At 44.9% G+C, this 25,614-nt stretch overlaps 1 protein-coding gene across 2 annotated transcripts in view; it reads right to left on the reverse strand.

Moving 5' to 3' along the window:
• The window catches only part of COL4A6 (collagen type IV alpha 6 chain), an 847,824-nt gene that overhangs the window by 152,388 nt on the left and 669,822 nt on the right, over positions 1 to 25,614 (reverse strand). For both annotated transcript variants that reach the window (XM_085608162.1, XM_085608161.1), the window contains 2 exons: positions 14,373 to 14,516; positions 14,020 to 14,133 (listed from right to left, as the gene is read on the reverse strand). In XM_085608162.1, coding sequence (XP_085464288.1) covers positions 14,020 to 14,133; positions 14,373 to 14,516 — 258 coding nt within the window. The remainder of the gene's footprint in view (positions 1 to 14,019; positions 14,134 to 14,372; positions 14,517 to 25,614) is intronic.

Consider the following 25,614-nt stretch of genomic DNA (forward strand, 5'->3'; position numbering starts at 1 on the left):
CCGGTCTGCACTGTTTAGCAGTGTATATGTACTGTTTAGCAGTATATCAAGTATTCCGAAGTATTCAGTTATTGTCAAGAATTCAGCGTGGTGATTAGTTAGGCAGACTGTCATCATTGTCGGTCGTTGTTAAAATGTTTAATGTTTAATGTTTAAAGTGTTCAAATATTGTGGTATGAATGATTGTTCATTGTTCACTGTTCATTATTGTGTTTTTTTCGTATTAAGTGAGTTCAAGAGTAAGTATCAGATCAGTTGTCAATATGCCGCTCTTCTCGAAGTTAAGACAGATTACTACCAGAAAAGGGGTGCTTGAAGAAGCAGTTCCTATTCCTCCTAGGGACACTACAGGACATTTTATTTTTCACAAGCATGGCTTAGACGCCATATTATTCCTTGATCTATGGGTGGACTACACCAAAGAGTTACCAGAAAGTCAGAGATGGCCCGTAGCTGGGACCTGGGATGCCGAATGTATCATGAAAGTCGAAGAAGAGTTGTGGAAGAGGAAAGCTAGACAGTCACAGAAAGACGCTGTTGAATTATGGCGTAAAGAATAGCATAGACGCACAGAGTAAGCGCTCAGAAAAGAAGAGAAAAGTATGGAGGATTCAGACAAAGCCCGAGAAAACGTGTTAGTTGAGGAAGGTATCTGAGTAAAAGCAGAACAAGTAGATGGACAACGAAACACTCTTATGAAAGAGAAAATGTAGACCAGCTTGGAAGGATGCCATTGAGTTTTTGGCGCAAGGCGTCACATAGAAGGTCAGAGTAAGTGTTTCACGAAGCAGAGAGGAGTGGACTGGAGTCTGGAAAAGCCAAGGATGAGATGTTACAGGAGGAATTTGAGCTGGTAAAATGAGCGCAGGCTGACAGAAAAAGAAATACTGACGTTGCTGGTATTTATCCCGTCCTTTCAGAGGACCTAGCAAGAGTGGCCCCAGTAAAAAGACCAGTTATAATACATATATTAATTACATAGTAGCCCAAAGGTTCTTGAGCCCCCCACCAAATGAACAGCGCATAGCTGGTGTTTACATGGTCCAACATTTGACTACGTTGGCAATAGGAAATTGAGAGGGGTGCAGCTAGAGAAGGAGCAACTCCTGTGACACCCCTAATGTACAAAGTGTTAACGAAAAATAATTAGTGACAAGTTTAGCTTGGAAAAAGAATTGTTGGTATTTCGAATTTGCAAATTTTTCATGAATACAGGTTTGTGTTCTTGGTGGTCCAGTGAGCCAATGTGCAGGGTCAAGTCGGTAAGATTATGACCCCCTGAGTGCAAATTGTATGTAAAAATAATTTTTCAATTGAGCGAATTATTGCAGTTTTTATGGAATTGAGTAGTCTTTTTGTCTTTGACAGCTTCAGAGTGAGGAGAAGGTGGGGGCCGTGTAGAGCAGAATGTGATACAGAAATCGGAGACAGATTCTGACCTTGTAGCCAGTGTAGGTGGGGGCCGATGAGAGGAGCAGAACAGGGCACTGCTTAGAAGGCTTCTCTGACATCGCATCTGTGTAATGCCTGCAGCTGGAGAGCCTTGGGGCCAGGAGTAGGAAAAACAAAAAAAAAGATGGCTGGCAGCCCAGGCTCAGGCCGCGCTGAGGGGCTATTTTTAACTTCTCTGATAAGACAGGGCAGCTGAGAAATGTAAGTCGAGAAAGATTCCCTTGTTCTATTCTGTGCAAAACAAGTGCCCCGAGGAAATGTCTATGGAGAAGATTTGTTTTATTTTTTAGCAATTGTTATATTGCTTCTGGTCAGAAAGTAAAATGTTGCTCTTGCTTGGAATTTTAAGGGCTATGTGCCTATATAAAAACGATTTTCAAATTCAGACATTTTTGAATTGTGGCCACAAGCTGCCACCAGTTGCATTGGATAAATGATCCAGTGGTTACGGGTCTGTGAGGAAAGATGTGAGATGCATCTTCGACTAGGACATGAGGGTACATTGTGTACAAAGAAGCATAGCACATTTTTATAAAAAAAAAAAAAAAAAAAAAAGAGACAGGTTCGTGTGTTCGTCATTTTTTGATTATTGTTGCTGATCCTGTGTGTCAGACTTGACGCGGTCATCATTGGGATGACCCACTGCCAGATGGGGTTGTATAGGGCAGGTAAATAAGTTATTGATTATAAGCCTGACAAATTAAGCAGGCCAGAATGTTCGCATCTGAGCTGTAGGTACTGTAATTACGCATCGCTGCTCATTTATATATGTTAGTGTAATTATCTATGCTTTCTGTGCCCGGTATACTGATGGCTTGGCACAATTACTAAATTTCACAGACATGATATTACCATTATCATGCTGTCAAAATAGCAGACAACACGTTATCAGTGTATGTCTAATTGGTGTTGAAGATGAATGAAACAAAAGAAAAAGGCTATGCAAGACTAAAATATTTTTCACATAACTGCCTTTCTCTTATAGACAGGCAGCCTCGGTCATGTGTTTCCAGATTGGACATTAAGGAACAATTATGATCTGTGCACTTGCATCTTAACTCTTGAAGGCCTGTTTTAAATAAGGACTGCCACCACAGAGTGACAAATAAGGCCCGGTATTTAGGGTAATGAGAAAATATCTGACAGGATTTCCTTTTTAAAGTTTGCTTTAGTAAGCTCATTCTTGTGAGTGGTGGCCCCAAAAGTTGACTTGTTTTTGAATTAGGCTATTTATTGTATAGGTGGAAATTATTGCACATTGACTGATTTCTTTAGCAGATAAATTATTAATTATCAACATTAACAACTGTTCTTAAACTTGGTTTTCCGAATATTTAGGTAATTTAGCATTCCTATTAGGGCCTCCTAGCATTAATATTGACTTCAGGTTGGTGTAGGTTCATGTAATAGGGACATTTGCATATGAGATGTCATTTGGCTAGCTTATGAGCTAACACAATGAGGTTTGTACATTAATTTGAAGGATTTCTCGCCGTTTCACATACGCTGTGTATCTCCTATAATTTTGCTTACGCCCAGTAGCTACACACAGGGATTAATAGTATTGTCAAGACACAGGGTGGCCCCTGAGGAGGTTCGCTTCCCGCTAGCCCCTTAAGAAATTAAGCCCCTTAGAAATTAGCCCCCTTAGAAATTAAGCCAAGGAAATAGGTATGGTGTTTTCCCCTTTTTCTCATGTTTTATTGTGATCTTTCAGGGGAATTAGTCCAAGCCCCTAATACAGCTTCTACTAAAGTCCTCCCTTGGACACAAGAACACACTGTGGCATTTGAAGAATTAAAGAGAGCTTTATGTCAAGCACCAGTTTTAGCAAACCCTGATTACAACAAATCGTTTATGTTTTTGTGACAGAGCGGGATGGAACAGCACTATCTGTCCTAACACAAGATCATGCAGGAAAACACGAGCCCTGTGCTTATTTTTCTAGTACATTAGACCCAGTAGCACAGGCTTTGCCTGCGTGCCTAAAATCAGTTGCAGCAACGGCCTTAGCCATAAGACAAAGTGACTCGATAGTGCTGGGCCACCCTCTGACAGTACAAGTACCACACGCAGTAGAGGTTCTCTTGAACCGGACACAAACACAACACCTGACTGTAGCTAGACTGACGGATTATGAGCCAACGTTATTTCAACCACACATAGAGATCAGACGATGCAACATACTGAATCCTGCTACCCTTTTGCCCTCCAGTACAGAAAGCGTTTCACCACACAACTGTGTTGAAGTAATACATACCGTGACTAAACCAAGACAAGACTTGACAGATGTTGCACTCCCAGACCCCGAGCTAACACTATATGTTGACGGCTCATGCATGAGGACAGGGGCGGGAGAATTAGTGGCAGCATATGCAGTGACTGCTGATACTGTAATAATAGAGACTAAAAGAATAGACATATTGTCAGCACAAGCAGCAGAGCTCATCACCCTGACACAAGCGTGCATAAGAGCTAAGCACCTGAGAGTAAACATTTACACCGATTTTGTGGAGAGAAAGAGGTTTCTTGACCTCTCATGGGGCCAAGATACAGCATGGCCCCCTTATTCAAGCCCTACTGGAAGCAATACATTTACCAACAGCCATAGCTATCCTAAAATGTAAAGCACATACTAGAGCCACAGATACCATTTCCCAAGGCAATGATCTGGCAGACCGAACTGCTAAACAGACAGCTCAGACCCCACTAGACATGACAAAGTTACAGGTTCAATAAGTGTCCAAAGCCATGACAGTTAGGGATCCTTCCAGGGATGTACAAGACATTCAGACACATGCTACTGTAGACGAATTAAAGAAATGATCGGAACAAGGAGGGGTACTGACTGATCAAGGTTGGATGACAAAGGGCAAATCCACATGGTTTCTTCCTGATACCATGGTACAAGTGATTATAAATACCGCACATAGTCCTGCACACTTAGGAGAGAAAGCAATGATAGATAGCTTACAGAATATATGGTTCAACAAGCACCTGCGTGCAGCAGCGAAACAAAAGGTCAGAACATGTATGATCTGTTGCCAATTCAATGCAGGTAAAGGCATTCCGATGGAACAAGGTGGATTCCATCCACCTGACCACCCTTTTGAAGTGCTCCAAATGGATTATATCCAAATAAACAGATGTAGAGGTTACAAATATGTCCTGGTACTAATGAAGCAGGTGTCCCTTCTGTTAGGGTATACCTGGAAATTCCATTGTGTGCGACATCCTGAAGCAGCAGGCCTTGTAGAAAGACATAATCAGACATTAAAAATTTGCGCAGACAAAGGTATAGACTGGATGGTAACCCTGCCGGTTGCCCTCTTTTACATGCGAATTGTAGCTCATTCTAGAACAGGCTTATCTCCCTATGAAGTGGTCTTTGGTAGACCACCAAAATATGTGGGCACTACAATGCCTAAAAGATTACTTATGTTGACAGTAACATGCTGACAGATTACCTGGCTTCCTTGATGTCTGCACTACTCTCTTGTTGTTCGCAGGTTGCTGCCGCCTTCCCTGACAACACCCAGGTCAAAGAATACTCCATCGCTCCTGGATGACAGGCGCCGAAGTCAGTGCTCTGGACCACGGGGACGGCCGTTAAAGTCAAAGTGCACCTTCACCACTCTTTTACAAAGGAAAAAACTTTGAACTTGGATTTTGAACAACATTTTCTAGAGGAGAATGCCCAGAAGTTTCCACAAAGCTAAACCTTGATTCAAAAAGTCAGAACCCGTTTGATCAATTAAGTCCACTAGGTGGTGAAGCGGTTGAACATGTATTCTGGCTCGCATAAGATCTTGGACAATAACATAAAGCAGAAATAAGAGAGTTAGATAAGAAGCAAATAGATGTATAGTGACTGTAATTTTTCAATATCTTAAGAGCATCACGATAATATGTATCAGCTTAATACTACATGCTATTTTTCCTCCTATTGCCTCACTCTTATACTCCTCCACTAATGATACCATAAAGCACACATTTAGTGATCTGCCATCCTATGAGCTATCATATCGACTTGCCTTACGCAACAATACCTTTATTCAGATGCTGCACCATTCACATCAGACTAGCAATGCTACAGACTGCTGGGTCTGTGGCCGACTCCCCCCCCTATCAGAACTATAAGGGAGTTTTGCCCCTTTATTCTCTATCCGTTCACACACAATGGCTCCTGTGGAGCATGGTTTAGTTTGATTAATTCCCTAGATTCGAATTCCGCAGTTTATCAAGACAACTGGGTATGGGGAAACCTGAATTTAGTTTTTGCTTAAAGTCTGCTACCCTAACAAGGAGGGACTTCCCAAAAGAACAGGAACTGATCTAAGAAATGAAGTATATGGATTAGGTAATTTTACACTTAACCTCATGATCCTGAACGTTGAATCTGAAGCTACACCAATCTTGCCCGCCATGTCCGTATTCCCAGTAAAAGAGGAATTATGTATAAGAAAGAATGGCTCCATACACATGGGCCATAGTAAATGCACCACTGTAATAAAATTCAGTGATCAAGGCAAGTCTACATTTAGAGCTTCTCGTCATTCCTACTTTATATGTGGCCAGACCGCATATATACGCTTACCTCTAGATTGGGACGGTACCTGTTACATAGCATTCCTCCTACCACCTGTTTTCCTAGCTCCTCCTGATTCTCATAGAAATACTCATTTAGTACACAATAGACAGCAGAGAGATCTCCCAATTGTCAATTACACTGAAACAGCATGGGAAAAATACACAGATTTCAATAAAGGTTTCTTTCCCTATATAGGTACAGTTACCAATAGTAAGCTGATACGTAGATTAACCAGAACCCTTGAAGCAGTAGTGAACGAAACTATTTCCGCCTTAGGCAATTTAACAGAAGAGCAGTCTGCTATGCGGATTGTTGTGCTTCAAAATAGTCTTGTCCTTGACGTTATCCTGGCCGATAGGGGCGGAGCTTGTAGGGTCATCGGATCAAGCCATTGCATTTTTCATACCAGAAAATTCGCCATCTGTATATAAAGCCATAACTCGCCTTCATAAGATTGTAAGCCAGATACACCAGAATCCAGGCACCTGGACTTGGTCCGGTTGGTTTTGGAGTGTATTATCTACCTTTGGATGGAGGGTCCTATCCTTCCTAGGTATTGGCCTTCTCATACTATTCAGTTGCTGTCTATGTCTACAATGTGGACCAGCGATCTGTGGTCTGTGTGCCACATCGTGTATTCCACCACCAAGATTTCATTCAAGATCACGGAAGAAGAAAGAAGAACAAATGATGCTATATGAACAGATCAATGGATTGATGAAGATTGATATCTCTTGAAGGGCAAGTAGGGGACAAGGAGGGAATGTGGAAATGTGGATTTTCCTGGTCAGTTATGTCCCCTATCTTGGACCCCAACGGTTCTATATGCATGTTACAAGTACATGTATGTTCCCTCCAGTTCCAGTTTCGAAGACGCAAACACATGTGCGTCCACCGTTAACATGTCCTCTGTCAGATCCGCCATGAATGGGCTGGATATTCGATTCCTAAGTATGAAAGGCCACCGACTTTTTATGGCTAAGTTACTCCATTTTTACAGTTCAGGCAAGTAGGCCCGATTCTGTCCTCAAAGCCTTTCCCTGCTCTCTGCCTCTGACAGCTTCAGCTTGAGCCTGCATCTGTGACCATGAACTTTGTCTCATTCTCTGTGCGGCCCACGAAGCCTGACATCAGCCTATTCTCTGCCAAGAGCTGTATTTCACCTTCGAATTATCTGCTTCCCCCTCAGCCGATGCATTCCTGCCTAGTAGCTTAAGTAAACATTCCTCCAGTTACCAAGCAAAAGGCCCGGTTTCTCTGCCCTCATGCAAGTAATTCATAGCCCTGTCATCATGGAATATTCCCATCCCCTCGCATTCAGTGTAGACACTTAGACGCTTGTACACACACACACAGTCAGTATAGAATAGATTCTGTCCGAGAGCCCTTCCCTTGTGGATAACATAGTTCTTTAAACATAGGATATTAGATATGATTTGGGATTAGGTTGACATAACCCCAGACTTTTGTCTCCACATGTAGAGCTAAATGTCAAGTCCCCTTCACCCCCTAGTTGCACGTCAATTACACGTCATGCTGCTGAGCGCGCATCTCTGCCAAGTATTTCTGCTGACATTGCGAAATCATCTCCAGGTATCCACCCACACATGACAATTTACCCCTTATCATCAAGTGGACGCCCACATGGACGCCCACCTTCACGCCTACTTACACGCCCACATGCTCTTATCTCATTCTCTCTTGCTCTTTTGCTTACGTACAATTGAGAAATGTATATATACTGTACTCTGTGAATAATGTTTTGAGAATATCGAGAATACTTTTCAGCCCCGTCCAGATCCTTTTTGGTGATGGAGATATTCTCCCTTTGACTCGAGTTATTGGAATAAAGCCCTTTATGAATCTGATACCACAGACTCAGCCTCTTGCTTTATGCATGATCCTATTGTTAATATTTAAAAGTCTGAGAGCGTGATATTTTATTTACCACACTACAAGACACTCAGTTGAATCCTTGCTAGTCGGCTGATGGCCCACATGTAAGCGTTGGTCCACATGGACCAGGCGGGTTTTATCCCGGAAAGGAACACGGCGATGAACATAAGGAGATTGCTGCGTGTCCTGCGGGCGAACACCTACTGTGGGGAGGAGGCCTGTATCTTTGCAGTTGATATTGAGAAGGCCTTTGATAGCTTGGAATGGCCATATCTTTCTGCGGTCCTGAGGGCGTTCGGCCTAGGAGAGCGCTTCGTGGAATGGACAGCTATCTTGTATAATAACTCTACTGCCAGGGTCCGAACGGGGGGGCTGATCTCTGCTGCTTGCACAGTGGGTAGGGGGACGAGGCAGGGATGCCCGCTGTCACCCCTGCTCTTTGCTCTGGCAATGGAGCCCATGGCTGTTCAGGCCCGATCGGGACGTCACTACTCGGGGCTAGTGGTGGAGGGACCCCTGCACCACATAGCGCTGTATGCTGACGATCTACTACTCTTTCTGGCCGACTCGGGAGAGGCCCTCCGGGAAGCCAAGGGACTGTTGCATTCTTTGGGAGAGGCCGCAGGGCTTCGCGTGAGCTGGCCCAAGTCCTGTCTTTTCCCGACTCACCCAGGCAGGGAGGATACGCAGTCGGCGGAGGGGGTCCCGTGGGAGACTAGCTGTTTGCCTTACCTTGGAGCCCAGATCTACTACAACCCTAGTGACATGCTGGAGGGCAATATAGGGCGGGCCATACGTAAGGCAAAGGCCTGTTTTGAGTTTTGGGGACACCTTCCGCTATCGGTAGCGGGCAGGGTTGCCTTGGTAAAAATGGTCACACTACCCAGGTTCCTCTATTGTTATGGGACGCTTCCGATCTGGATCCCAACTCAGGTGTTCGCGCAGCTCAACACATTGCTCACAGGATTCTTGTCGGGTGCGGGGCGTCGGAGGGTGGCCCTGATCACCATGCAGCGCCCCAGGGCGGAGGGGGGATTTGCCTTGCCGGATCTAGAAGCATGTTATCATGCAGCGCAGTTACAATGGTTCACTAAGTGGATGGCGGGCAGACTTAGACATCGAGAGGAGCCTGGTGGGCCGGAACCTCCCTTGATGCTACTATCCCGAGTACTGCTGTGCTTACCCGCAAGGAATAGCGAACTCCCGACTGACTTACAGGTGGTGCGCAAGTGCTGGAACCGTTTGGCTAGGCGCTCGGGTATGCATACCCCCTATGCTCCGTAGATCCTGCTGGTGGTGTGTGAGGCCCTACCACACGGAGGTGACTGGGGTAGACTACGGGACTGGGAGGAGACAGGGATACTTGTAGTAGGGGATCTATATGAAGATGGCAACCTCCTTCCTTTTAATGACCTGGTGGAGCGCCATGATCTACAGCGAGGGGATTTCCTGCTTCATGCCGCACTGACGGCAGCCATTAGGAGACACTGGCGGGAGGGGATGGCAGAACCTCAGACCTCGCTGGCCTGCCAATATGTCGCAATGGCGGCGGGAACGTTCAAGGCGGTCACGTGTCTCTACAGGCGGATTACCCACAGCCTGCGAAAGCCACTGGTGGCTCTACGTCTCAAGTGGGAAGAGGACTTGGGGGGAGCCCATCGGGGAAAAGCCATGGGGGAATTAGTAGAGCGGGCCTGGAAGTGTTCCAGGAACGTCCGTTTCCAGTTGTTACGTGCTACATAGGGCTTACCTCACCCCGGACAAGGTGAGTGACTACTTCGGGGTTTCGGCAGCGTGCCAACGGTGCAGCCTGGAGGGGGCGGAGTTCCTTCACATGCTTTGGGATTGCCCGCTCCTGGGAGAGTTCTGGCGGGGAGTGACGTTTGGGTTGGTGGCCGCAACTGAAAGAGGTGTAGCGCTCACACCGAGTTGTTGTTTGTTACATTGGTTTCCACACACTGCCAAGACCAAAATCACCAGCAAGTTTATTGACCTGGGGCTGGTCTTGGCCCAGAGGGAGATCACCAGCCACTGGAAGTCAAGGACGGGCCCCAACTTAGCGCGATGGACTAGGGAGTTAGTGAAATGGGCGGAGGCAGAGGGGAGCTGTAGGTTGCGTATGGCCGCCCGCATTGGGAGTGACAAATCTCTGGAGATGGCGCGTGCGTGGGTTGCATTGGTGGAGCTGGTAAAACATCTGCCTGGAGATACTGAAGGCTCTCCTGACCGGGGGGAGTCAGCAGCGAATATTTAAGGTTGGGTGGCACTGATGGTGCACGGAGCAGGGCGCAGATACGGTGGGATGCTCTTGGGTGAATACTTGTCCCTCACACTGACATTTGCGGTTCGGAACGCATGAACTGTGGAGTATCACTGTCCTGCCCGCGGTTTCAGCTCTGAACCTGTTCTTAACTCAGCGGCATGCCGAAGGGGGAGGGGGGAGTGGGAGGAGGGATTAGTTGGGTTGGGGGGCATGGGGAGGATGGGTGAGTTCCAAGCTACAGCAGTTGATTGGAGAGATACCTACTAATAGATTTCGCTGGCTTCTGCTCCAAGACGGTGGAAGAGGGGCCAGGGATTATCCCCCAATTGGATTACATTTCCCCATGGTAGGCGGGGGTTCCTTTCTTCTTTGTTTTCAGTTGATTGGTGATGTACCGTGGAACTGTAATATCCTGCTCAATCCTAAATTTGTACTTAATCTGTCCACTTGCAGCCTTCTCTGAGTACGTGTATGTGCCTATGTCTTTGGATAACTTAATAAAATTTGTTTAAAAAAAAAAAATCATTAGAACGGGGAGGGTAAAGACGGACATTTCCTAATAATAGTTAATGTTATTAGTGGCATATTAGTGCATTGTACTTTCTATTCTATTTCATTCAAGAATCATGTACGTCTTTCCTAAAAGAAGCCCTAGCTTAGACTTTTTTCCCCTTTTCTTATAAGGGGTCTTGGTCTTCTAGTAAGAAGCTCAAACATATCCAGTGGGGGCACCTAAAAAACCTGAGGGAAAAAAAACATAGAGACTTTACATTTTGTATATCAAACGCCTGTTGCTTGGATCAAGCCCTGTTGGGCATGGGAAACCTACATTGTTTTCGAGATGGAACATGAGCAGCTATGGTAGTATGTGGATTAGAGAGGGGTTAGACTGTGTGCACTGCTTGGTTTTTTTTTTATACGGAAACAATGTGGTTTATACATTGATACAATGTGTTTTAAGAAGATAGGTTTGAAGTAGGTTTAGATGACACAGATTTTGAGTGTCCAGAAGCACAGAGCACAGAGCTATTCTAAAGGAGTTCTCTGCCATACTTGATTATTTCAATATGGTGTGAAATGCTATACTTATGCAAACAATGAGCAAGCCAGGCATTTAAATCCATCAAACAAGTATAAGACCACACAAAGTGTCAAGATGTAGTGAATTTAAAACAAATAATTATCTTCTAACATGAGCATACATTGCATGACAATGACTTTCAGGAAGAAAACTTGGTGCTGATGTGTACTTAAGATTAATGGAGTTTATCTCACTGCCCTCGTTCACTGCGGAGGAGCGGCTGGACCTTGATCTGGAAATCACCATCAGGGAAGTTGAAAAAGCTATCCAGGACTTACGTGGTGGGAAAGCATCGGGCCCCAGTGGTTTGGCAATCGAACTATTTAAACTTACAGCGGGTAAAACAGCTCCCTATCTCACCAAAATGTTTCTTAGAAGGTGGGGATACTGCCAGCAGACCAGAGGCTTGCCAATATCGTAGTTATCCCAAAAGAAGGCAAACCAAGTAACAAGTGCTCCTCTTACAGACCAATCTTGTTGCTTAATGGCGAAGCGAAAATCCTGGCAAAGGTCCTCGCCTCTCGTTTACTAGGGTCATTACCCGCCTGGTTCACCCGGACAAGTCGGGATTTATGCCCGCTCGAAACACCTCCCTCAACGTGCGCAGGCTCCATGGGGTGTTGAGCCGAGCTGCTACAATAGGGAAGACGCAGTCGTTGTTTCACTTGATGCAGCATTTGATACCATCGAGTGACCCTACATGTTCGCAGTCCTCCATAAACTGGGTCTGGGCCCAGAATTTATCAGTTGGGTTCGGCTCCTTTACCAAGAACAATTAGCCCAAATAGTGGTTAATAACAGGAAATCTCCCACCTTTGCTCTCAGCCGGGGCACCAGGCAGGGATGCCCCTTGTCGCTGCTTCTCTTTGCTCTGACCCTCGAGCCACTGGCTATGTGGGTCCGCATTGTCAGGGGCCTTAAATGGACTTCTGGATGGGAAGATCATATCGCTATATGCGGATGATATCTTGCTCTATCTGGCTTCACCGGCCGCATCCCTAAACAGGGTCATGAATATATTCCAGGTTTTCGGCAGATATGCTGGCTACACAATCAACTGGACCAAATCAGTGCTCTTATGTTCTCTTTGGAAAAATGCCTCCGCTTCCTCTGGGAGTCCGGCTTGTAGAAACAACCGATGGCTTCAAGTATCTGAGTATCTAGGGAACCGTCCAGGTTCTACGAGCGCAATCTCCTGCCACCCCTAGTGCGTCTTAAATCTGATGTCCTGCATTGGAAATCACTCCCCTTGTCCCTCTTGGGACGTGCAGCCCTCTTCAAGATGATGTCTCTTCCCAGATTCCTATATGCCCTGCAAAATACTCCGCACTATGTTGAACCCTCGAAATTGATTGTCTTGTGCGGGACTTATTATGTGAGGGTAAGCCCCCCGTACAGCCACACATAAGCTCATGTTGGGGTGGTTCGATGGGGGGTGGGGGGGAAACAGACTGCCGGACATTAGGAAATATTATTGGGCATCTCACCTCGCGGCGATCAACCAATGCATGTACAGACCACAAGACGACCCCGCCTTCCATATTGATAGAGGGCTCCTACCGGGGTAGCTTTGAGGGGGCCCTGTATGTGTGCTCGCTGAAACCAGCATTGACCGGCCCCATCGGGCATGCGGTGCAAGTATGGAAGGCTGCCACTAGAGGCTTAGGCTGGGAAGGAAAGATCACGCAGGCCATGCCACTCTGGCACAGTGAACAACTGGGTAGACAGATTCATCCAAAGGGTTTTGAGCCCTGGGACCTCCTAGGCATATCCAAGGTAGGAGATATGTGGAAATTAGGTGATGTAATCCCTTTCAGCCATATGCAGCAGGAATACGATCTGGCACGGTCTGAACATTTTAGGTGCCTACAAATTAGGCATGCCCTGCTTGCTGTGCACCCTAGATGGTCACCTGCCTGAGAAGGCTGTATCCCTTATTTATAAAAAAAAATAATCAATATGGAAGATCCTTTGGACCAGTGCAGGACAAAATGGGACCACAATGTGGCTGGACTGGATGATGATGAGTGGCTGGCTGCAGTGGCCTCCCCGGGAGGTGGCCATCTCCTCCAGGCTTCACTTGGTGCAGCTGAAGCTCCTTCATAGGTCCTACCTATCTGGGCCACTACTGGCTCGTATGGGATATAGATCAGACGGTGGCTGCACAGGACAATGTGGGCAGGAGGGAACTTTTATCCACGCACTCTGGGAATGTGTAGCTGTCCAGGGGTACTTGGAGGCGGTAGTGAGACTTATGGAAGGGGTTTTGGGGCGGGTGATCGAATGCAACATAAATCTGGCAATCCTCAACGCCTGGGGCCCGCCCAACCTGAGCTCCAAAGAAAGAATATGGGTAATGTTGGGGTTGATGGTGGCAAAGCGAAATATTGAAAGATTGTGGAAGGCTCAGACCCCACCGAGTATAGGGGCGTGGGTAAGGACATGGACTGGTGTATGGTTACCGAAAAGTCCATATATGAAGCTAGCGGGTGCCCCAACAAATGGACGCAGGTTTAGAAAAAATTGAATACCTACAGGAGAGGGATATGTGAGCCTCCGAAGATGAGGGAAACTACTGACACAGAGGCCTGAATATGTTAGAATTGTGACTGCAAATGTCGTCCAGTACTTTTTTTTGTATCAAGAATTCCCTGTACCATAATCAGATTGCTTTTTAAATGTCACACCTTACCTTCAATAAAAACATTATATTAAAAGATTAATGGAGTTTCATACCTCGTGGCCCTGTAAATCCTAAAGGTCCATCTGTCCCAGGATCACCTTTCTCTCCCTTAGAAGATACTGGTGAAGCACCTGGTTCACCTCGAGGACCCACTGCACCTCTTTCACCTAGTAAGTAAAGAAAAAAAGTATTAGAAAATATGCACGATTCCCAGCTTTTGATAAATATACTCAAGGAGATACGCTATAGATTAAATAATTTGCAATAGCTAGATTAAATGACAAAAGACATTCAAGACTCATACTGTCTAGCATTGTTTTTTCATTTGGAGGTTAACAGTGAAACGTTAAACTTCTGTTTGTTGCCCTATGTTCTCAGGTATGAGTGAAGGCATTAAAATACTCACCTTTAACCCCTGGGCGACCGGGCACACCAGGACTGCCATCTCGTCCAGGAGAACCTGGAAAGCCTTTGAAACCATTAGGTCCTGGACGACCCACTGAGCCAGGCATTCCAGGGAATCCCAGTACACCAGGAAAGCCCTTTTCACCTGCAAGATTAGTAAATGTTTACCGTATATACATAACTGTGAAATTACAAAGGTGTTACCTACATGCACCACAGGGTGACTGAGAAAGAAGAGACTAACAAAAAGTGTAGTAATGTGAGACTAGAGACAAAATATATAAGAAAGCACACTACTCACAGTCTTCAAGGTATAAATATTAGCTACATTTAACAATTACCACCACATTGCTAAAAATGATGTTACATAATGCAAAAAGTGACTTGATTTGGCAATTTATTAGTCAAATTAGTTCTAATAAATTTCATGGCTATTATATTTTAAACAACACCTGTACATAAATATCCCAGAAGAGAATTTGCCGATCTTAAATAAATATAAGATACTGAGTTTAAAGTTCATTCAATGCAGTAAGTGCATAAAATGCCAACTAGAAAGTTCCACAACAACTACTAAAATTGGTCTGCATCTCTATCTATAATCATTACATTTTTGGGGCACATATTAACACACAATAATAGAGGCCGATTGGGCTTTGAAATACCTGTAGGCTTTGAACATGATGAATTCAAGATGCCTTTACTTTAGATTATATAGTATTCTACAATTAAAAACGACTTTAAAAAAGGCTGATGCAAAAGCTCCTTGCCATGTTTCTGGTCTTGCTGAGAGCTGATACCACTGATGTGAAAAAGTTAGCAGAGGGGCACAATTACACACAGTGTATAGACTGCTGTCTGATAAATACTGTTTTTTTTATTTTATTTATACGCTTTGGTGCGCAGCTCGCCTGGGTCCCTCTTTGAAGTTCAGTTACAGTATCTAACTGCAGCTATCAAATATCAGGAGCTTCTTGCTGAACTATAGAAAGTATTGCCCTCTTAGGAGGTAATGGAATCTACTTCTTTACTGTAATCAGGACTACCTTTAAAGTATGGTGGAGATAAGGTGATGATGTTCTTATGTTAATGTGTGTACTTTTAAAATATATCTTTAGTATTTTAAAAACAAGAATACGATAAGCAACAAACAGTGAAGGAAAAGATAACTTTGTCCATAGATCAGGCATACAATAAACATTTTATTATTGTCATTTTAGAGTGTGCTGATCAGAAAAAGCATCACATGGCATATCAATGTATGTCTGAAGGGAAGGGCCCTTTTTGACATGGTCACTCCTACCTTTTGCCTGGTACATGATGTGAGTTCGACTGAAAGTGAACTGGGTTCCTGCTAACCAGGTCCCCAGTGCCAGAGCTCTTTCCCAAAACTGTACAATTGTTCCACCGATTGGCAATGGCTTTCGTACCCTCTATCAGTCCCTAGTAAATGGTACCCTGGTACCTAGGGCCTGAGGAGCTAAAGAGGGTCCCTAAGGGCTGCAGCATGAATTGTGCCACCCTAAGGGACCCCTCACCAAGCACATGCATGTCTGCCATTGCAGGCTGCGTGTCTTGGTGCAGAAAAACGTGAAAACACAACATGTCACACATCCATTTGTGCCATGTCCCCTACCACAGCATATTATATTTGTAAGCAACCCCTTCAGCAGGCCTGACAGTCCTAAGGCAGGGTGCTTAATATTATACGTGAGGGCATACCTGCATGGATAGATATGCGCCTGTGCTGGAGAGTTTAATTACTGCCAGTGCAAGTGAACTGGGAAGCCATCATACAACCTGTGCTGGGAAAAAGAGTTTCCTGTCTATATGATGGCTTCACTGAAAATAGGGATGTTTGATAACAAACATCTCCTATTGACGAACCTCTGATTCTAGTATTGGATTTGTCAATATATGCACTCTGAGGGTACCTCAGAGGAGCCACCTAAAACCGTACCAACTGCTGGTGGGCTAACTGACTGGTTTTAGCCAGCCTAACACCAGAGACAAATTACTGACCCCTAAGGGTGAGGGCATTCACTCTCGGTAAACCAGAAACCAGGCCAGCTCTGATAGGGGATGTTTTCCACCCCCTTCCACTATATGACCTGCAGATTAGCCTGCCAACGCAAGGGAGCTTCAAAGCAGCCCCTCCACCTTTGGTATGCAACTCTGGTTTCTCTCATAGGAGTGGTTGCCAAACCCCCTGTCCTGCTCCACTTTTGGTGGGAGCACAAGTGGTAAAATTAGTTACATTATGAGGGGTGCCCACATTCAGCCAGCACCACCACTAAGGTGGGGCAGGTGATGTGGACCCCTCTCTTCAGATTCCTCCATCTTGTCTTGGAGAGAATTAACGAACCAGGGTCAGGGTGATGCCCTCTTCTTAATGGAAGAAGTCATATGATGGTGTAGTCACCCTAGAAGTAAGTAGCCCATTGGTTACTACCTGACACTCCCTCTAATGCCCCTAAATTCAGTATTTAGGGGAGCCCCTGGCACCAGAGAGGCCGATCCTGACGACCTAAGAAGGGAGAGGACACCGCAGAGCCGCAATAGCAGAGAAGACTAAAGGGAGCACCTGACTTGGCCCCAGCCCTCGCTGAAAACTTCACCGAATGTCGACTTGTCCTGCAACTGTTGACTCCAGAAACTTAAGAGCACTGCCTGCTTTTAAAAAGACTTAAGACCTCCCATGACCAGTGGAACTGTTCCGAAGGAAGTCCAAAGACTGAGGCCTCCAGAAATGCCAAAACCCGACAACTGAAGCAACCACTGCACCCGTCACCTCCGACCCGAGTAGAAATGGACCCATGGTGCCAACAAGGTTACCCGGCCCTTTGGAACTCGAGTTCATCCTGGGTTGACCCCTCCTGGACTCCCCGACGTCACCTGCAGCCTCTGCACGCAGGCCCTCTCTACCACGACTGCTCCGGGAAGAAAAAAAACAGACGCCTAAAGACACCTTTGCACCCGTCGCCCCTGGGCCTTGGAGAAGAGGACTAAAGGTGCCCCCAGTCTGCAGCCTCTCCTGACGCTGATTTGCACCCTGCACCTGGCCGCCCTCATGCCACTGGTGGTGTACTGTTGGTGCTCCCTTGGACCTTAGCCACCACTCACCTTAAATCCTAGAAATTGGTCCTGAAAGTCAATGTACTATACCTGTTTGCAGAAAGTGTTCTTACTTCCATAGGATAACATTGCCAATCTCAGAAATGTCAGTGTCCACTTCTTAAAGTGAAAATAACTTATATTTGAAAACGCACTTACCTGAATGATGTTTCTCTGATGCCTAAACATATATATAGATACGAGCTAATTTTATAAATTGGTGTGGATCTCCTTCTTAAGTCGTGTTGTCATTTATTAACAATTGTGGTATTTAACAAATGTATCGCACTCCTTCTGTGTTAAACCTAAGGCTGCTCGACCACACTACTCCCTAATAGAGAACTTTTGGTTTGCATAGCAAGCCTATGTCCACTAGTAAGGAAACCCCTGGACTCTTTACATGGCATATCAGATTACTGATATATCACATAAAGAGCCAGCTTTCTACAATGTTGCTTTATCGTTGAAGATACCCAAATTAACATCTCAGCAGGGGCGGCTCCTCAGCTAAGGCACAGAAGAGTCACCACACAGGAATAATAAAATGATGATAACAATGTTAAGATTACACGGAGACTACGCTTGACGTACGAGCATCTGAACAGGCCCAATTTATGAAGGGTCCTAATGTTACCTAAAAAGGTGTTACATATTTGGGGAGGCTCTTGGGACAAGTGCACATCTGTAAGTTTATAGGATATCCAAAGACATACTCAGTGACTGGAGGGTGCCGATCGTATTATATTGTCTCCCAATAATAGTTTTAAACCAAGGAACTTTAATTAAGAAAGACTGATCCATTTCTTCAATTCTCTATACAAGAGAAGATGACATATCGATAGTGGAAGGGAGCTCCTAGTCTACATCCGGTTCCATGCCATCTACCGCTTAATAATTACCTCTGAAATAGCCCCAATTTGAGAATGAGGTTACTAGAGGAGGCTTTGGGGATTTTATGTCTATCCGTGACAACGTATATGTTTTATGAGAGTCATGATACTGGTCTTAAAAAAGAAGGTCTAATTGAAAGTTTTCCATCGAAACGCGTCGACGCTCTACACACAATCCGTTTAACAACTGGAGCCATAGATAATTGATAGGGCATTTGTTATTGAGTTCCAGTGGTTAATGTGTAACACACGGAGGTGTAGTTTCTTATGACAAATTGTACTGTCTTTTCGTGTGTACACTCTCATGTATGTTTAATGTTTTGTCTCTGTTTACTAACCACTTAGTAATACAAAAAAATAATTTTGTCTCTGTTTATGAATCGCTTAACAATACTTTAGCATTTTAGGTGGCGATATTTACACTTTTGAAGGAATTAGATTCCCAAAGTCTATTGATGAGCTTTATGCTATTTTTAGGTCTTGCAAAGAGCTTCTCCGCCTCCGCAAGAGATTTTGTAAGAGAGGACTTTGAGAAAAGGGCTTTAAGCCACGCCCCTCATTTCCATTGGCTGGCGTCACTGTTTATGCTAAACAGTGGCCTGCCATTGGAAATGAGCTATCTGTGTTGCCTCCCTTTGGCTTTTTGGTCCGGCCCACCCGGACTGGCTCGTCTGCTTTTCGGCTGTCACAAAGCATTTTCTTATCTTAAGGAGGCGTGTTATATAAACAAGCCGTACAGCTTGTTTATATAACACGGGCCAGTCCGGATGGGCCGTCCCAAAAGGAGCACGCAACAAAGTGTTTCCGTGGAGGGACGAGATGGGGGCGTGTAGTCAGGATCATGTTTCCCAAGTCTTGTTTTAAAACCCAGCTTTGCTTCAGCCCCAGGTCTGAGGTCGGGGTCCTCCCAGAGCCGTAGTCCTGAGGTCGGACACTCTGGAATGGTTGCTGGTGGATCCGACGCGGCCACATGGAGCTGCGCATAGGCCTCGTGTAGAGATGTAGCGGGGTGTCCGTTTCTGTAGGTACGCAGGCCCTTTATCCCAGCATGCACTGCAGACGGTGCACTAGACGGTCACGTCATCTGTCGGGAACGGACAAGATTGGGCACGTGCTGAGCACCGGACTTTGCACAAAGTGAACTTTGTTTATTAGACCGATGGAGCCATCCACGCAGGTGACACTGGTGAAAAGGGGCCAACTTTACAAAAAGCATGGATAACACCTTATAGAACACGCATGCGTTTATCGATCAGTGCTCGAGTAATCTGCTTGTGTACAGTTGCAGACCTAAATACTGTTAGGTTTAGATATGGCCGCTCCCCCTGACCTGCCTTACCCCCAGATGTAGCACCTCCGGGCGGCCGGGCGCTGCATTTCATCTACCCAGGCCGTGGGGAGGGCCAGTAGCTGAGACGGTAAATCTGCCTTATACCGCTGTGGCTTGTAACTTCTTTGGCCTAATCTGGCTGGCACCTCGTGATGCTGTTTGTGCATATTCCCACCACCCCGCTGGTTGCCCCTCCCTGCTGGTGGGAAATTGTGTTTTGCCGCTCGTTACTTGGTGCCTGCGCTCGTCACACGCCCACATGGCCGGATTTTATGCTTGACAGGGAAGTTAAATAAAAATATGTTGATTTTAGGGCACAGCTCATTATAGCCCACTGTAAGCAATTGTTGGTACGAATTCTGGCATGGGAACCCAAGGTTGTACATGACTGTTCTCTGTAGGTTCTCTGTGTGGAAGCATGAATCAAGATGGTGTCTTAACATCCTTCAGAGAGAGCTGTTCATCCACCTGTGCTGCTGCTCTCTCCTCCCCCGCCAAGACCTAAAGTCCATCTGTCTAGCTTGGTGTTTACAGCCCTACTCTCTATCACCTGTGTGCGCCCCTCTCTCACCTGTGTGCGCCCCTCTCACACCTCTGTGCGCCCCTCACTCACCTCTGTGCGCCCCTCACTCACCTCTGTGCGCCTTTCACTCACCTCTGTGCACCCCCTCTTTCACTCACCACTGTGCGCCCCTCCCTTTCACTCACCACTGTGCGCCCCTCCCTTTCACTCACTCCCTTTCACTCACCACTGTGCGCCCCTCCCTTTCACTCACCACTGTGCGCCCCTCCCTTTCACTCACCACTGTACACCCCTCCCTTTCACTCACCACTGTGCGCCCCGCTCTTTCACTCATCACTGTGTGCCCCTCCCTTGCACTCACCACTGTGCGCCCCTCCCTTTCACTCACCACTGTGCGCCCCTCTCTCACACTCCTGTGAGTCCAAAAAAAAGCCTGTCTGGGATGGAGGGCCCAAAGTAGAGGGCTTTGGAAACATTAACTATGCTGCTAAGAAGCCATATTTTGCTGAGACGCTCCCTCTTGGTTTCAAATGGTATTGCCAACAGCAGCTGCACCTACACACAGCTCGACAGCTTAATAAAGTATTTAAACTGTCGCTTCACCTTTAAATATTTTCAGATCCATTACTTAAGCAGTGCCTTGTGTAATTACAAATTTACTCTATTGTGAAATCATCTCCTTCCTCACCATTATTGGACCAAACTCATTAACTCCTGTTTCACTAGATGATGTTTTTACTGCCTAAATGAACCCACGCCCATCAAAACAAGCATTAACAATGCAATAGGTCTCGCATTTGCGAGAGTTTAAGCTATTAGTATTGTAAATGACAATGCCTTTTATTTATGGTTTAAAAACCAAAACATAAATAAAAGGCATTGTCATTTACAATGCCAATAGCTCAAACTTGTGTAAATGCGAGACCTATTGCATTGCAAATGCTCGTTTAACTTGTGACAATACATTTGTATGTATTTATTTTTAATTAGTAGAATAAATCGATATTATTTTTATATAAAATTTGTTTTTGTTGTTTTAACCTTGGATTTAAGTTGATTCACTGTTTGAGTTTTGAGTGTGAGGTGCATTGAGGAATTTGTGTTTTATTAGTACTGGAATTAATCCAAAGGAAACTTCTTTTTCTTAAGGATTATTTGAACCCTATTCCTTTGGTTTAAAAGGGGTCCCTCTCTGTTCTTTCTATTACTCCTTCTAACACCCCTAAATTGAGTATTTCAGTGGCACCCCTGATACCAGGAACTCAAATTCGAGGGATCAAGCAGAGAAGGACACTGAGAGCCGCAAGAAAAAGCGAGAATTGAAGACAGCTGTGGACTTTGTGACCAAGCGACTCGTCCTGCAGCTGACCAGCTTCCAGGAACCCCAGGAGATTGGCAGCTTTTGCAAATCACCAAGCAATCCCCCTTGGAGTAGAGGAGCTACTAACCTGCAGTCCAGAGACACCGAAACACAAAGTCTGGTTTACAGTGTTGCCGCTCCCAAGCCAGCCTGAACCAGCAGCCCCGAGGAAGAGGATACTGTTCTCCTGAAGGTCAGATCTGTCCGAGTGAGAGGACAACAGGAGCCACACAGGACTTATACTCGGGTTACCGGACCTCTTGCAGCAAGCAGAGACCATGAGAATCCAGTCAAGACTCCAACAACTCCAAGACAAAACAGCAATGGAAGGTCGTCAGCACTGCGAGACCCACTTCGAGAGTGGCCCAGCTGTCCTGATTTTGCACCCTCAACCGGTGAGACTGACTAGAAGGTTTTAAGGTGCACAGAGCCTAGTCAACCTACGGTACGCCCTTGTCCGCATTGAGCACCCGGACTTGTCCCTACGTAAGAGCCCTTCGGCAGCCTATGTTTAAGTGGCCCACCTTCTTCTTACCGGCGTAGCGCACACAGATTCCAACCCGATCAGCACCTCTGCAACCGAATTCGCCAGGGCATGTAACGAGTGACTGCTGGTGGAACTTTGGACCTTTGCCCCCTGTGACCCTATTCCCCAAGGAGACCCCCAGAAACCGAACACAAATAAATGTATGCTACACATGCCTTTACTCCCATAGGAAAGCATTGTGCGTAAAGACGCATTTAAATGAACATTTTACTTACAGGGATGTGGAATTCCTATAGCCCGACGCCCAGGACATATTGTTTGTGGTCAAGGACAACAAGTTTTAATGTCTATTTTGTCCTTGGGACAAGTAGGTCCAACCCCCTACAGCACAAGCCCTTTAGCTGCCAGTTTACAATACCACATTATGGCTCAAGGAAGGGCATTGTCTACAGTTAAGGTAATATGTGTGTCCATGTGTTAACACTGTTCAAACTTGTATTTATGGTTCATTAATGCAAAGCCTTTATTATTAGGGTGAGCACTAAAAGTAAATGTTGTCAGCTCTGCCTGCACTACTGACGGTGGTTCCAGTATAAACATGTACTCACGTTTTCAAAGTTTAGTAATGTGAGGCTATGTATAATGCTCCCAGAATGCTCTGATTATATGCAAATATTTGCAGAAGCTTGAAAGCAACAGTGAGGATTCTTTGCTTTCAAAATAAAATGTTCACAAAAAAATGCAAGTAGGAAAAAAATATTTTGCTAAACTACTGTAAGATTTTAGGTACCATATCTTTGCAGCATCATTTAGTAACATGTTGATGATGTATGCTTGTATTTCCCAAAAATATTCATAATGGAAAATCTGTGTAACCAGTTACAATACGATTATGGGAAACAAAAATAAACAAGAATTGGCAAAGACAGTAGGTCAGAAATTGGTGGTCAGGCTTTTGGTTTTGTCAATGCGTGACTTGTTTAGGCATGGTTTTTGTTAAACCTCATCTGTGTGGGAGCTGCAGGGCCCTCGCCATTCTAACCAGCATTGGCAAAAGCAAAAAACAGTTTTTGGTCTCAAAAAGCACACATTGCCACAGCAGTTCCAGGCACTGAACAAAACGACTTTGTGTGCCAATATGCTCCTTGTAATAGAGCAGAATACTGTCACTCACAGTGAAGCCAGCTGATAGACCGAGAGAGAGACATAATTTTACTAAAAACAAAAGGTCATGCTTAACCCCAGGCCTAATTAGAGACCCAATTATTAAAGAAAGTCTCAAAAGTGCATCCATGGTATATATCCATGCGTTACCTGCATATATACAGTCTCTGTGAATTCACAAGAATTTACAGAAGTAGGCCAAGAAATAGTACTCCTAGAAAATATTTGTGAACTGCATTTTAGCATGAGCAAATGTGCTTGTGTAGATTTGCTCATGTGAAAATCTGAATGTTTCAAGTTCACTTTTCCTCCAACCACTTGTTTCCCAACCCTGAAGAAGTTTTACATCTGCCACTGCCAGGAGTAAATTTCCAACCTTTTTCAGTATGGGAAAAGATAGAAAAGAGTTGGTGAAAACCCTTAAAACATGCAAGTTAGTAGGTTTGCACAGACTCAAAAGGGCATTCCAACCCTTGAACTATTGCTTACCACTACCTTCAGCCCCAGTATGTAGACCTGCAGAAACGTAGCAACATAAGGGAATTGCTAGTATTCAAACCCTACTATGGTACAAGCCCTGGCATAATTAGAGAGGCTTTAGCAGAACTCTTGCTTAATGAGATTGCTGCCGTAATTTGTCGCCACATTACATGGCACAAAAGGGACAAGTGGATTTTGTTACAGGACAAGTAGATTTATGAAGCAACCTGCCCCATGGCCAAGTAGATATTTTATTAAATTCCACACCCCTGACTTACCTGCTAAAATAAAAAAAAATGTAAAGTACTTATTTGGTAACGAAGTTCTTGGTATCAAAATGTATATAGAAATACAACTTATTTTTCTAAAATGGTCTTGGATTTATTTTTGAGTGTGTATCTAATTTATTGCCTGTGTGTATGCCAACAAATGCTTAGCACTACAATGCCTAACTGACCACCCACACTACCACAAAAGAGAGCATTTGGGATATCATATGTGCCTCTGTGAACCAATTGGGCTTTGTGTGGACAATTTACACAGTGTACCTCTTTTTGGTCCACTATATAAAGAGCCAGATTCCTACATTAATGGTTCAGCAGTGGCATACACAACTTTGCATGTGTTGTGACCACTTGGTCAATAGGTGACTCCACAAAGAAAATCCACAGTTGACATTAGTTGAGGGGTGATTTTTTTTTAAAATTTTGCTGATTTTTATAAATGTTTTAAACTGTGCTGTAGGGCCTTGGTTATGTCCCCCAGTCCAATTATTTTAGAATCTTAGAAGCATCCTAGACAGTTAGGCCTTTAAGAGGAATAGTCTGCTAGATTTGTGTATCTTACTAAAAAGGTTCCAACTGATCTAATACCATGTCTAAGGCAGGCAGTAATACCCAGGCGCTCAACCTGGGTCCTTACAAGAAACTTATGTTGGCTCAATTTAAGGACCTTCGCAAAGCATGGAAGTTTGCAATGGGGTTTAAACCTAACAAGGCTCATTTACAGACCCTGCTTGCCGAGCATGATAGAACCGTGGCAATTGAAGAATGCCCCAAGGATACAGGGGGTTGAGATGTAAGTTAGGATGACAAATCCCCCACAGTTCCTCCACTGGGAGTACTTCTGGTAGAACCCCAGATGAAGTTGAGGAGGACAATTATGAACTTCAGAAACTAGCTAGGAGAATAGCCCTTGAGGCTATAATCTTAGCCATAGAAAAAGAGAGAACTCAGATGGGCCTAGCACCCATCTCTGGTGGCAGTAAAAAATTTTATAGTGAGAAAGAAGAAGCTTTTAACCCTTTAATCCCCAAAGGCATTGTCCCCAAATATGTAGCAAGTGATGATATCACCAAGTGGTTTACAGCATTTAAGAGGGCTTATAAGATGAGGAGACTCTGCCAGAAGTATTGGTTCTCTCTACTTTGACAGCTGTTTTCAGGAAAGTGTAGGGATAGACTCCTGACACCAAGGGCCATATGTAGGTAAATTACATTTACCGATTCTTAAATACCGAATTTTACCGATTCGGTATTTATGAATCGGTAAATGTAATGTAGGTAAAAAAATACCGAATCGGTAAGTGTCGGTATTTTAGAATCGGTATTTACCGATTCGGTAATGGCAACTGGCTTCCCATTCATTCCTATGGGCCTGGAGGCCCATAGGAATGAATGGTAAGCCAGTTGCCATTACCGAATCGGTAAATACCGATTCGGTAATGGGGGAGGCATCATCATGGTTGGCAGGGTGTCACATTGACACCCTGTTGCACCCCTGATTCGTCCATGTGTGCACATGTGGCGCATATACATGCCCTAAGGGCATGTATGTCTGCCACATTGCACACTTAAACGTGCACAAAAATGCTTTTTTTCACCTATTCGTCATTTA

Source organism: Triturus cristatus, chromosome 5_2 (assembly GCF_964204655.1).
Source record: "Triturus cristatus chromosome 5_2, aTriCri1.1, whole genome shotgun sequence".
NCBI lineage: Eukaryota > Metazoa > Chordata > Amphibia > Caudata > Salamandridae > Triturus > Triturus cristatus.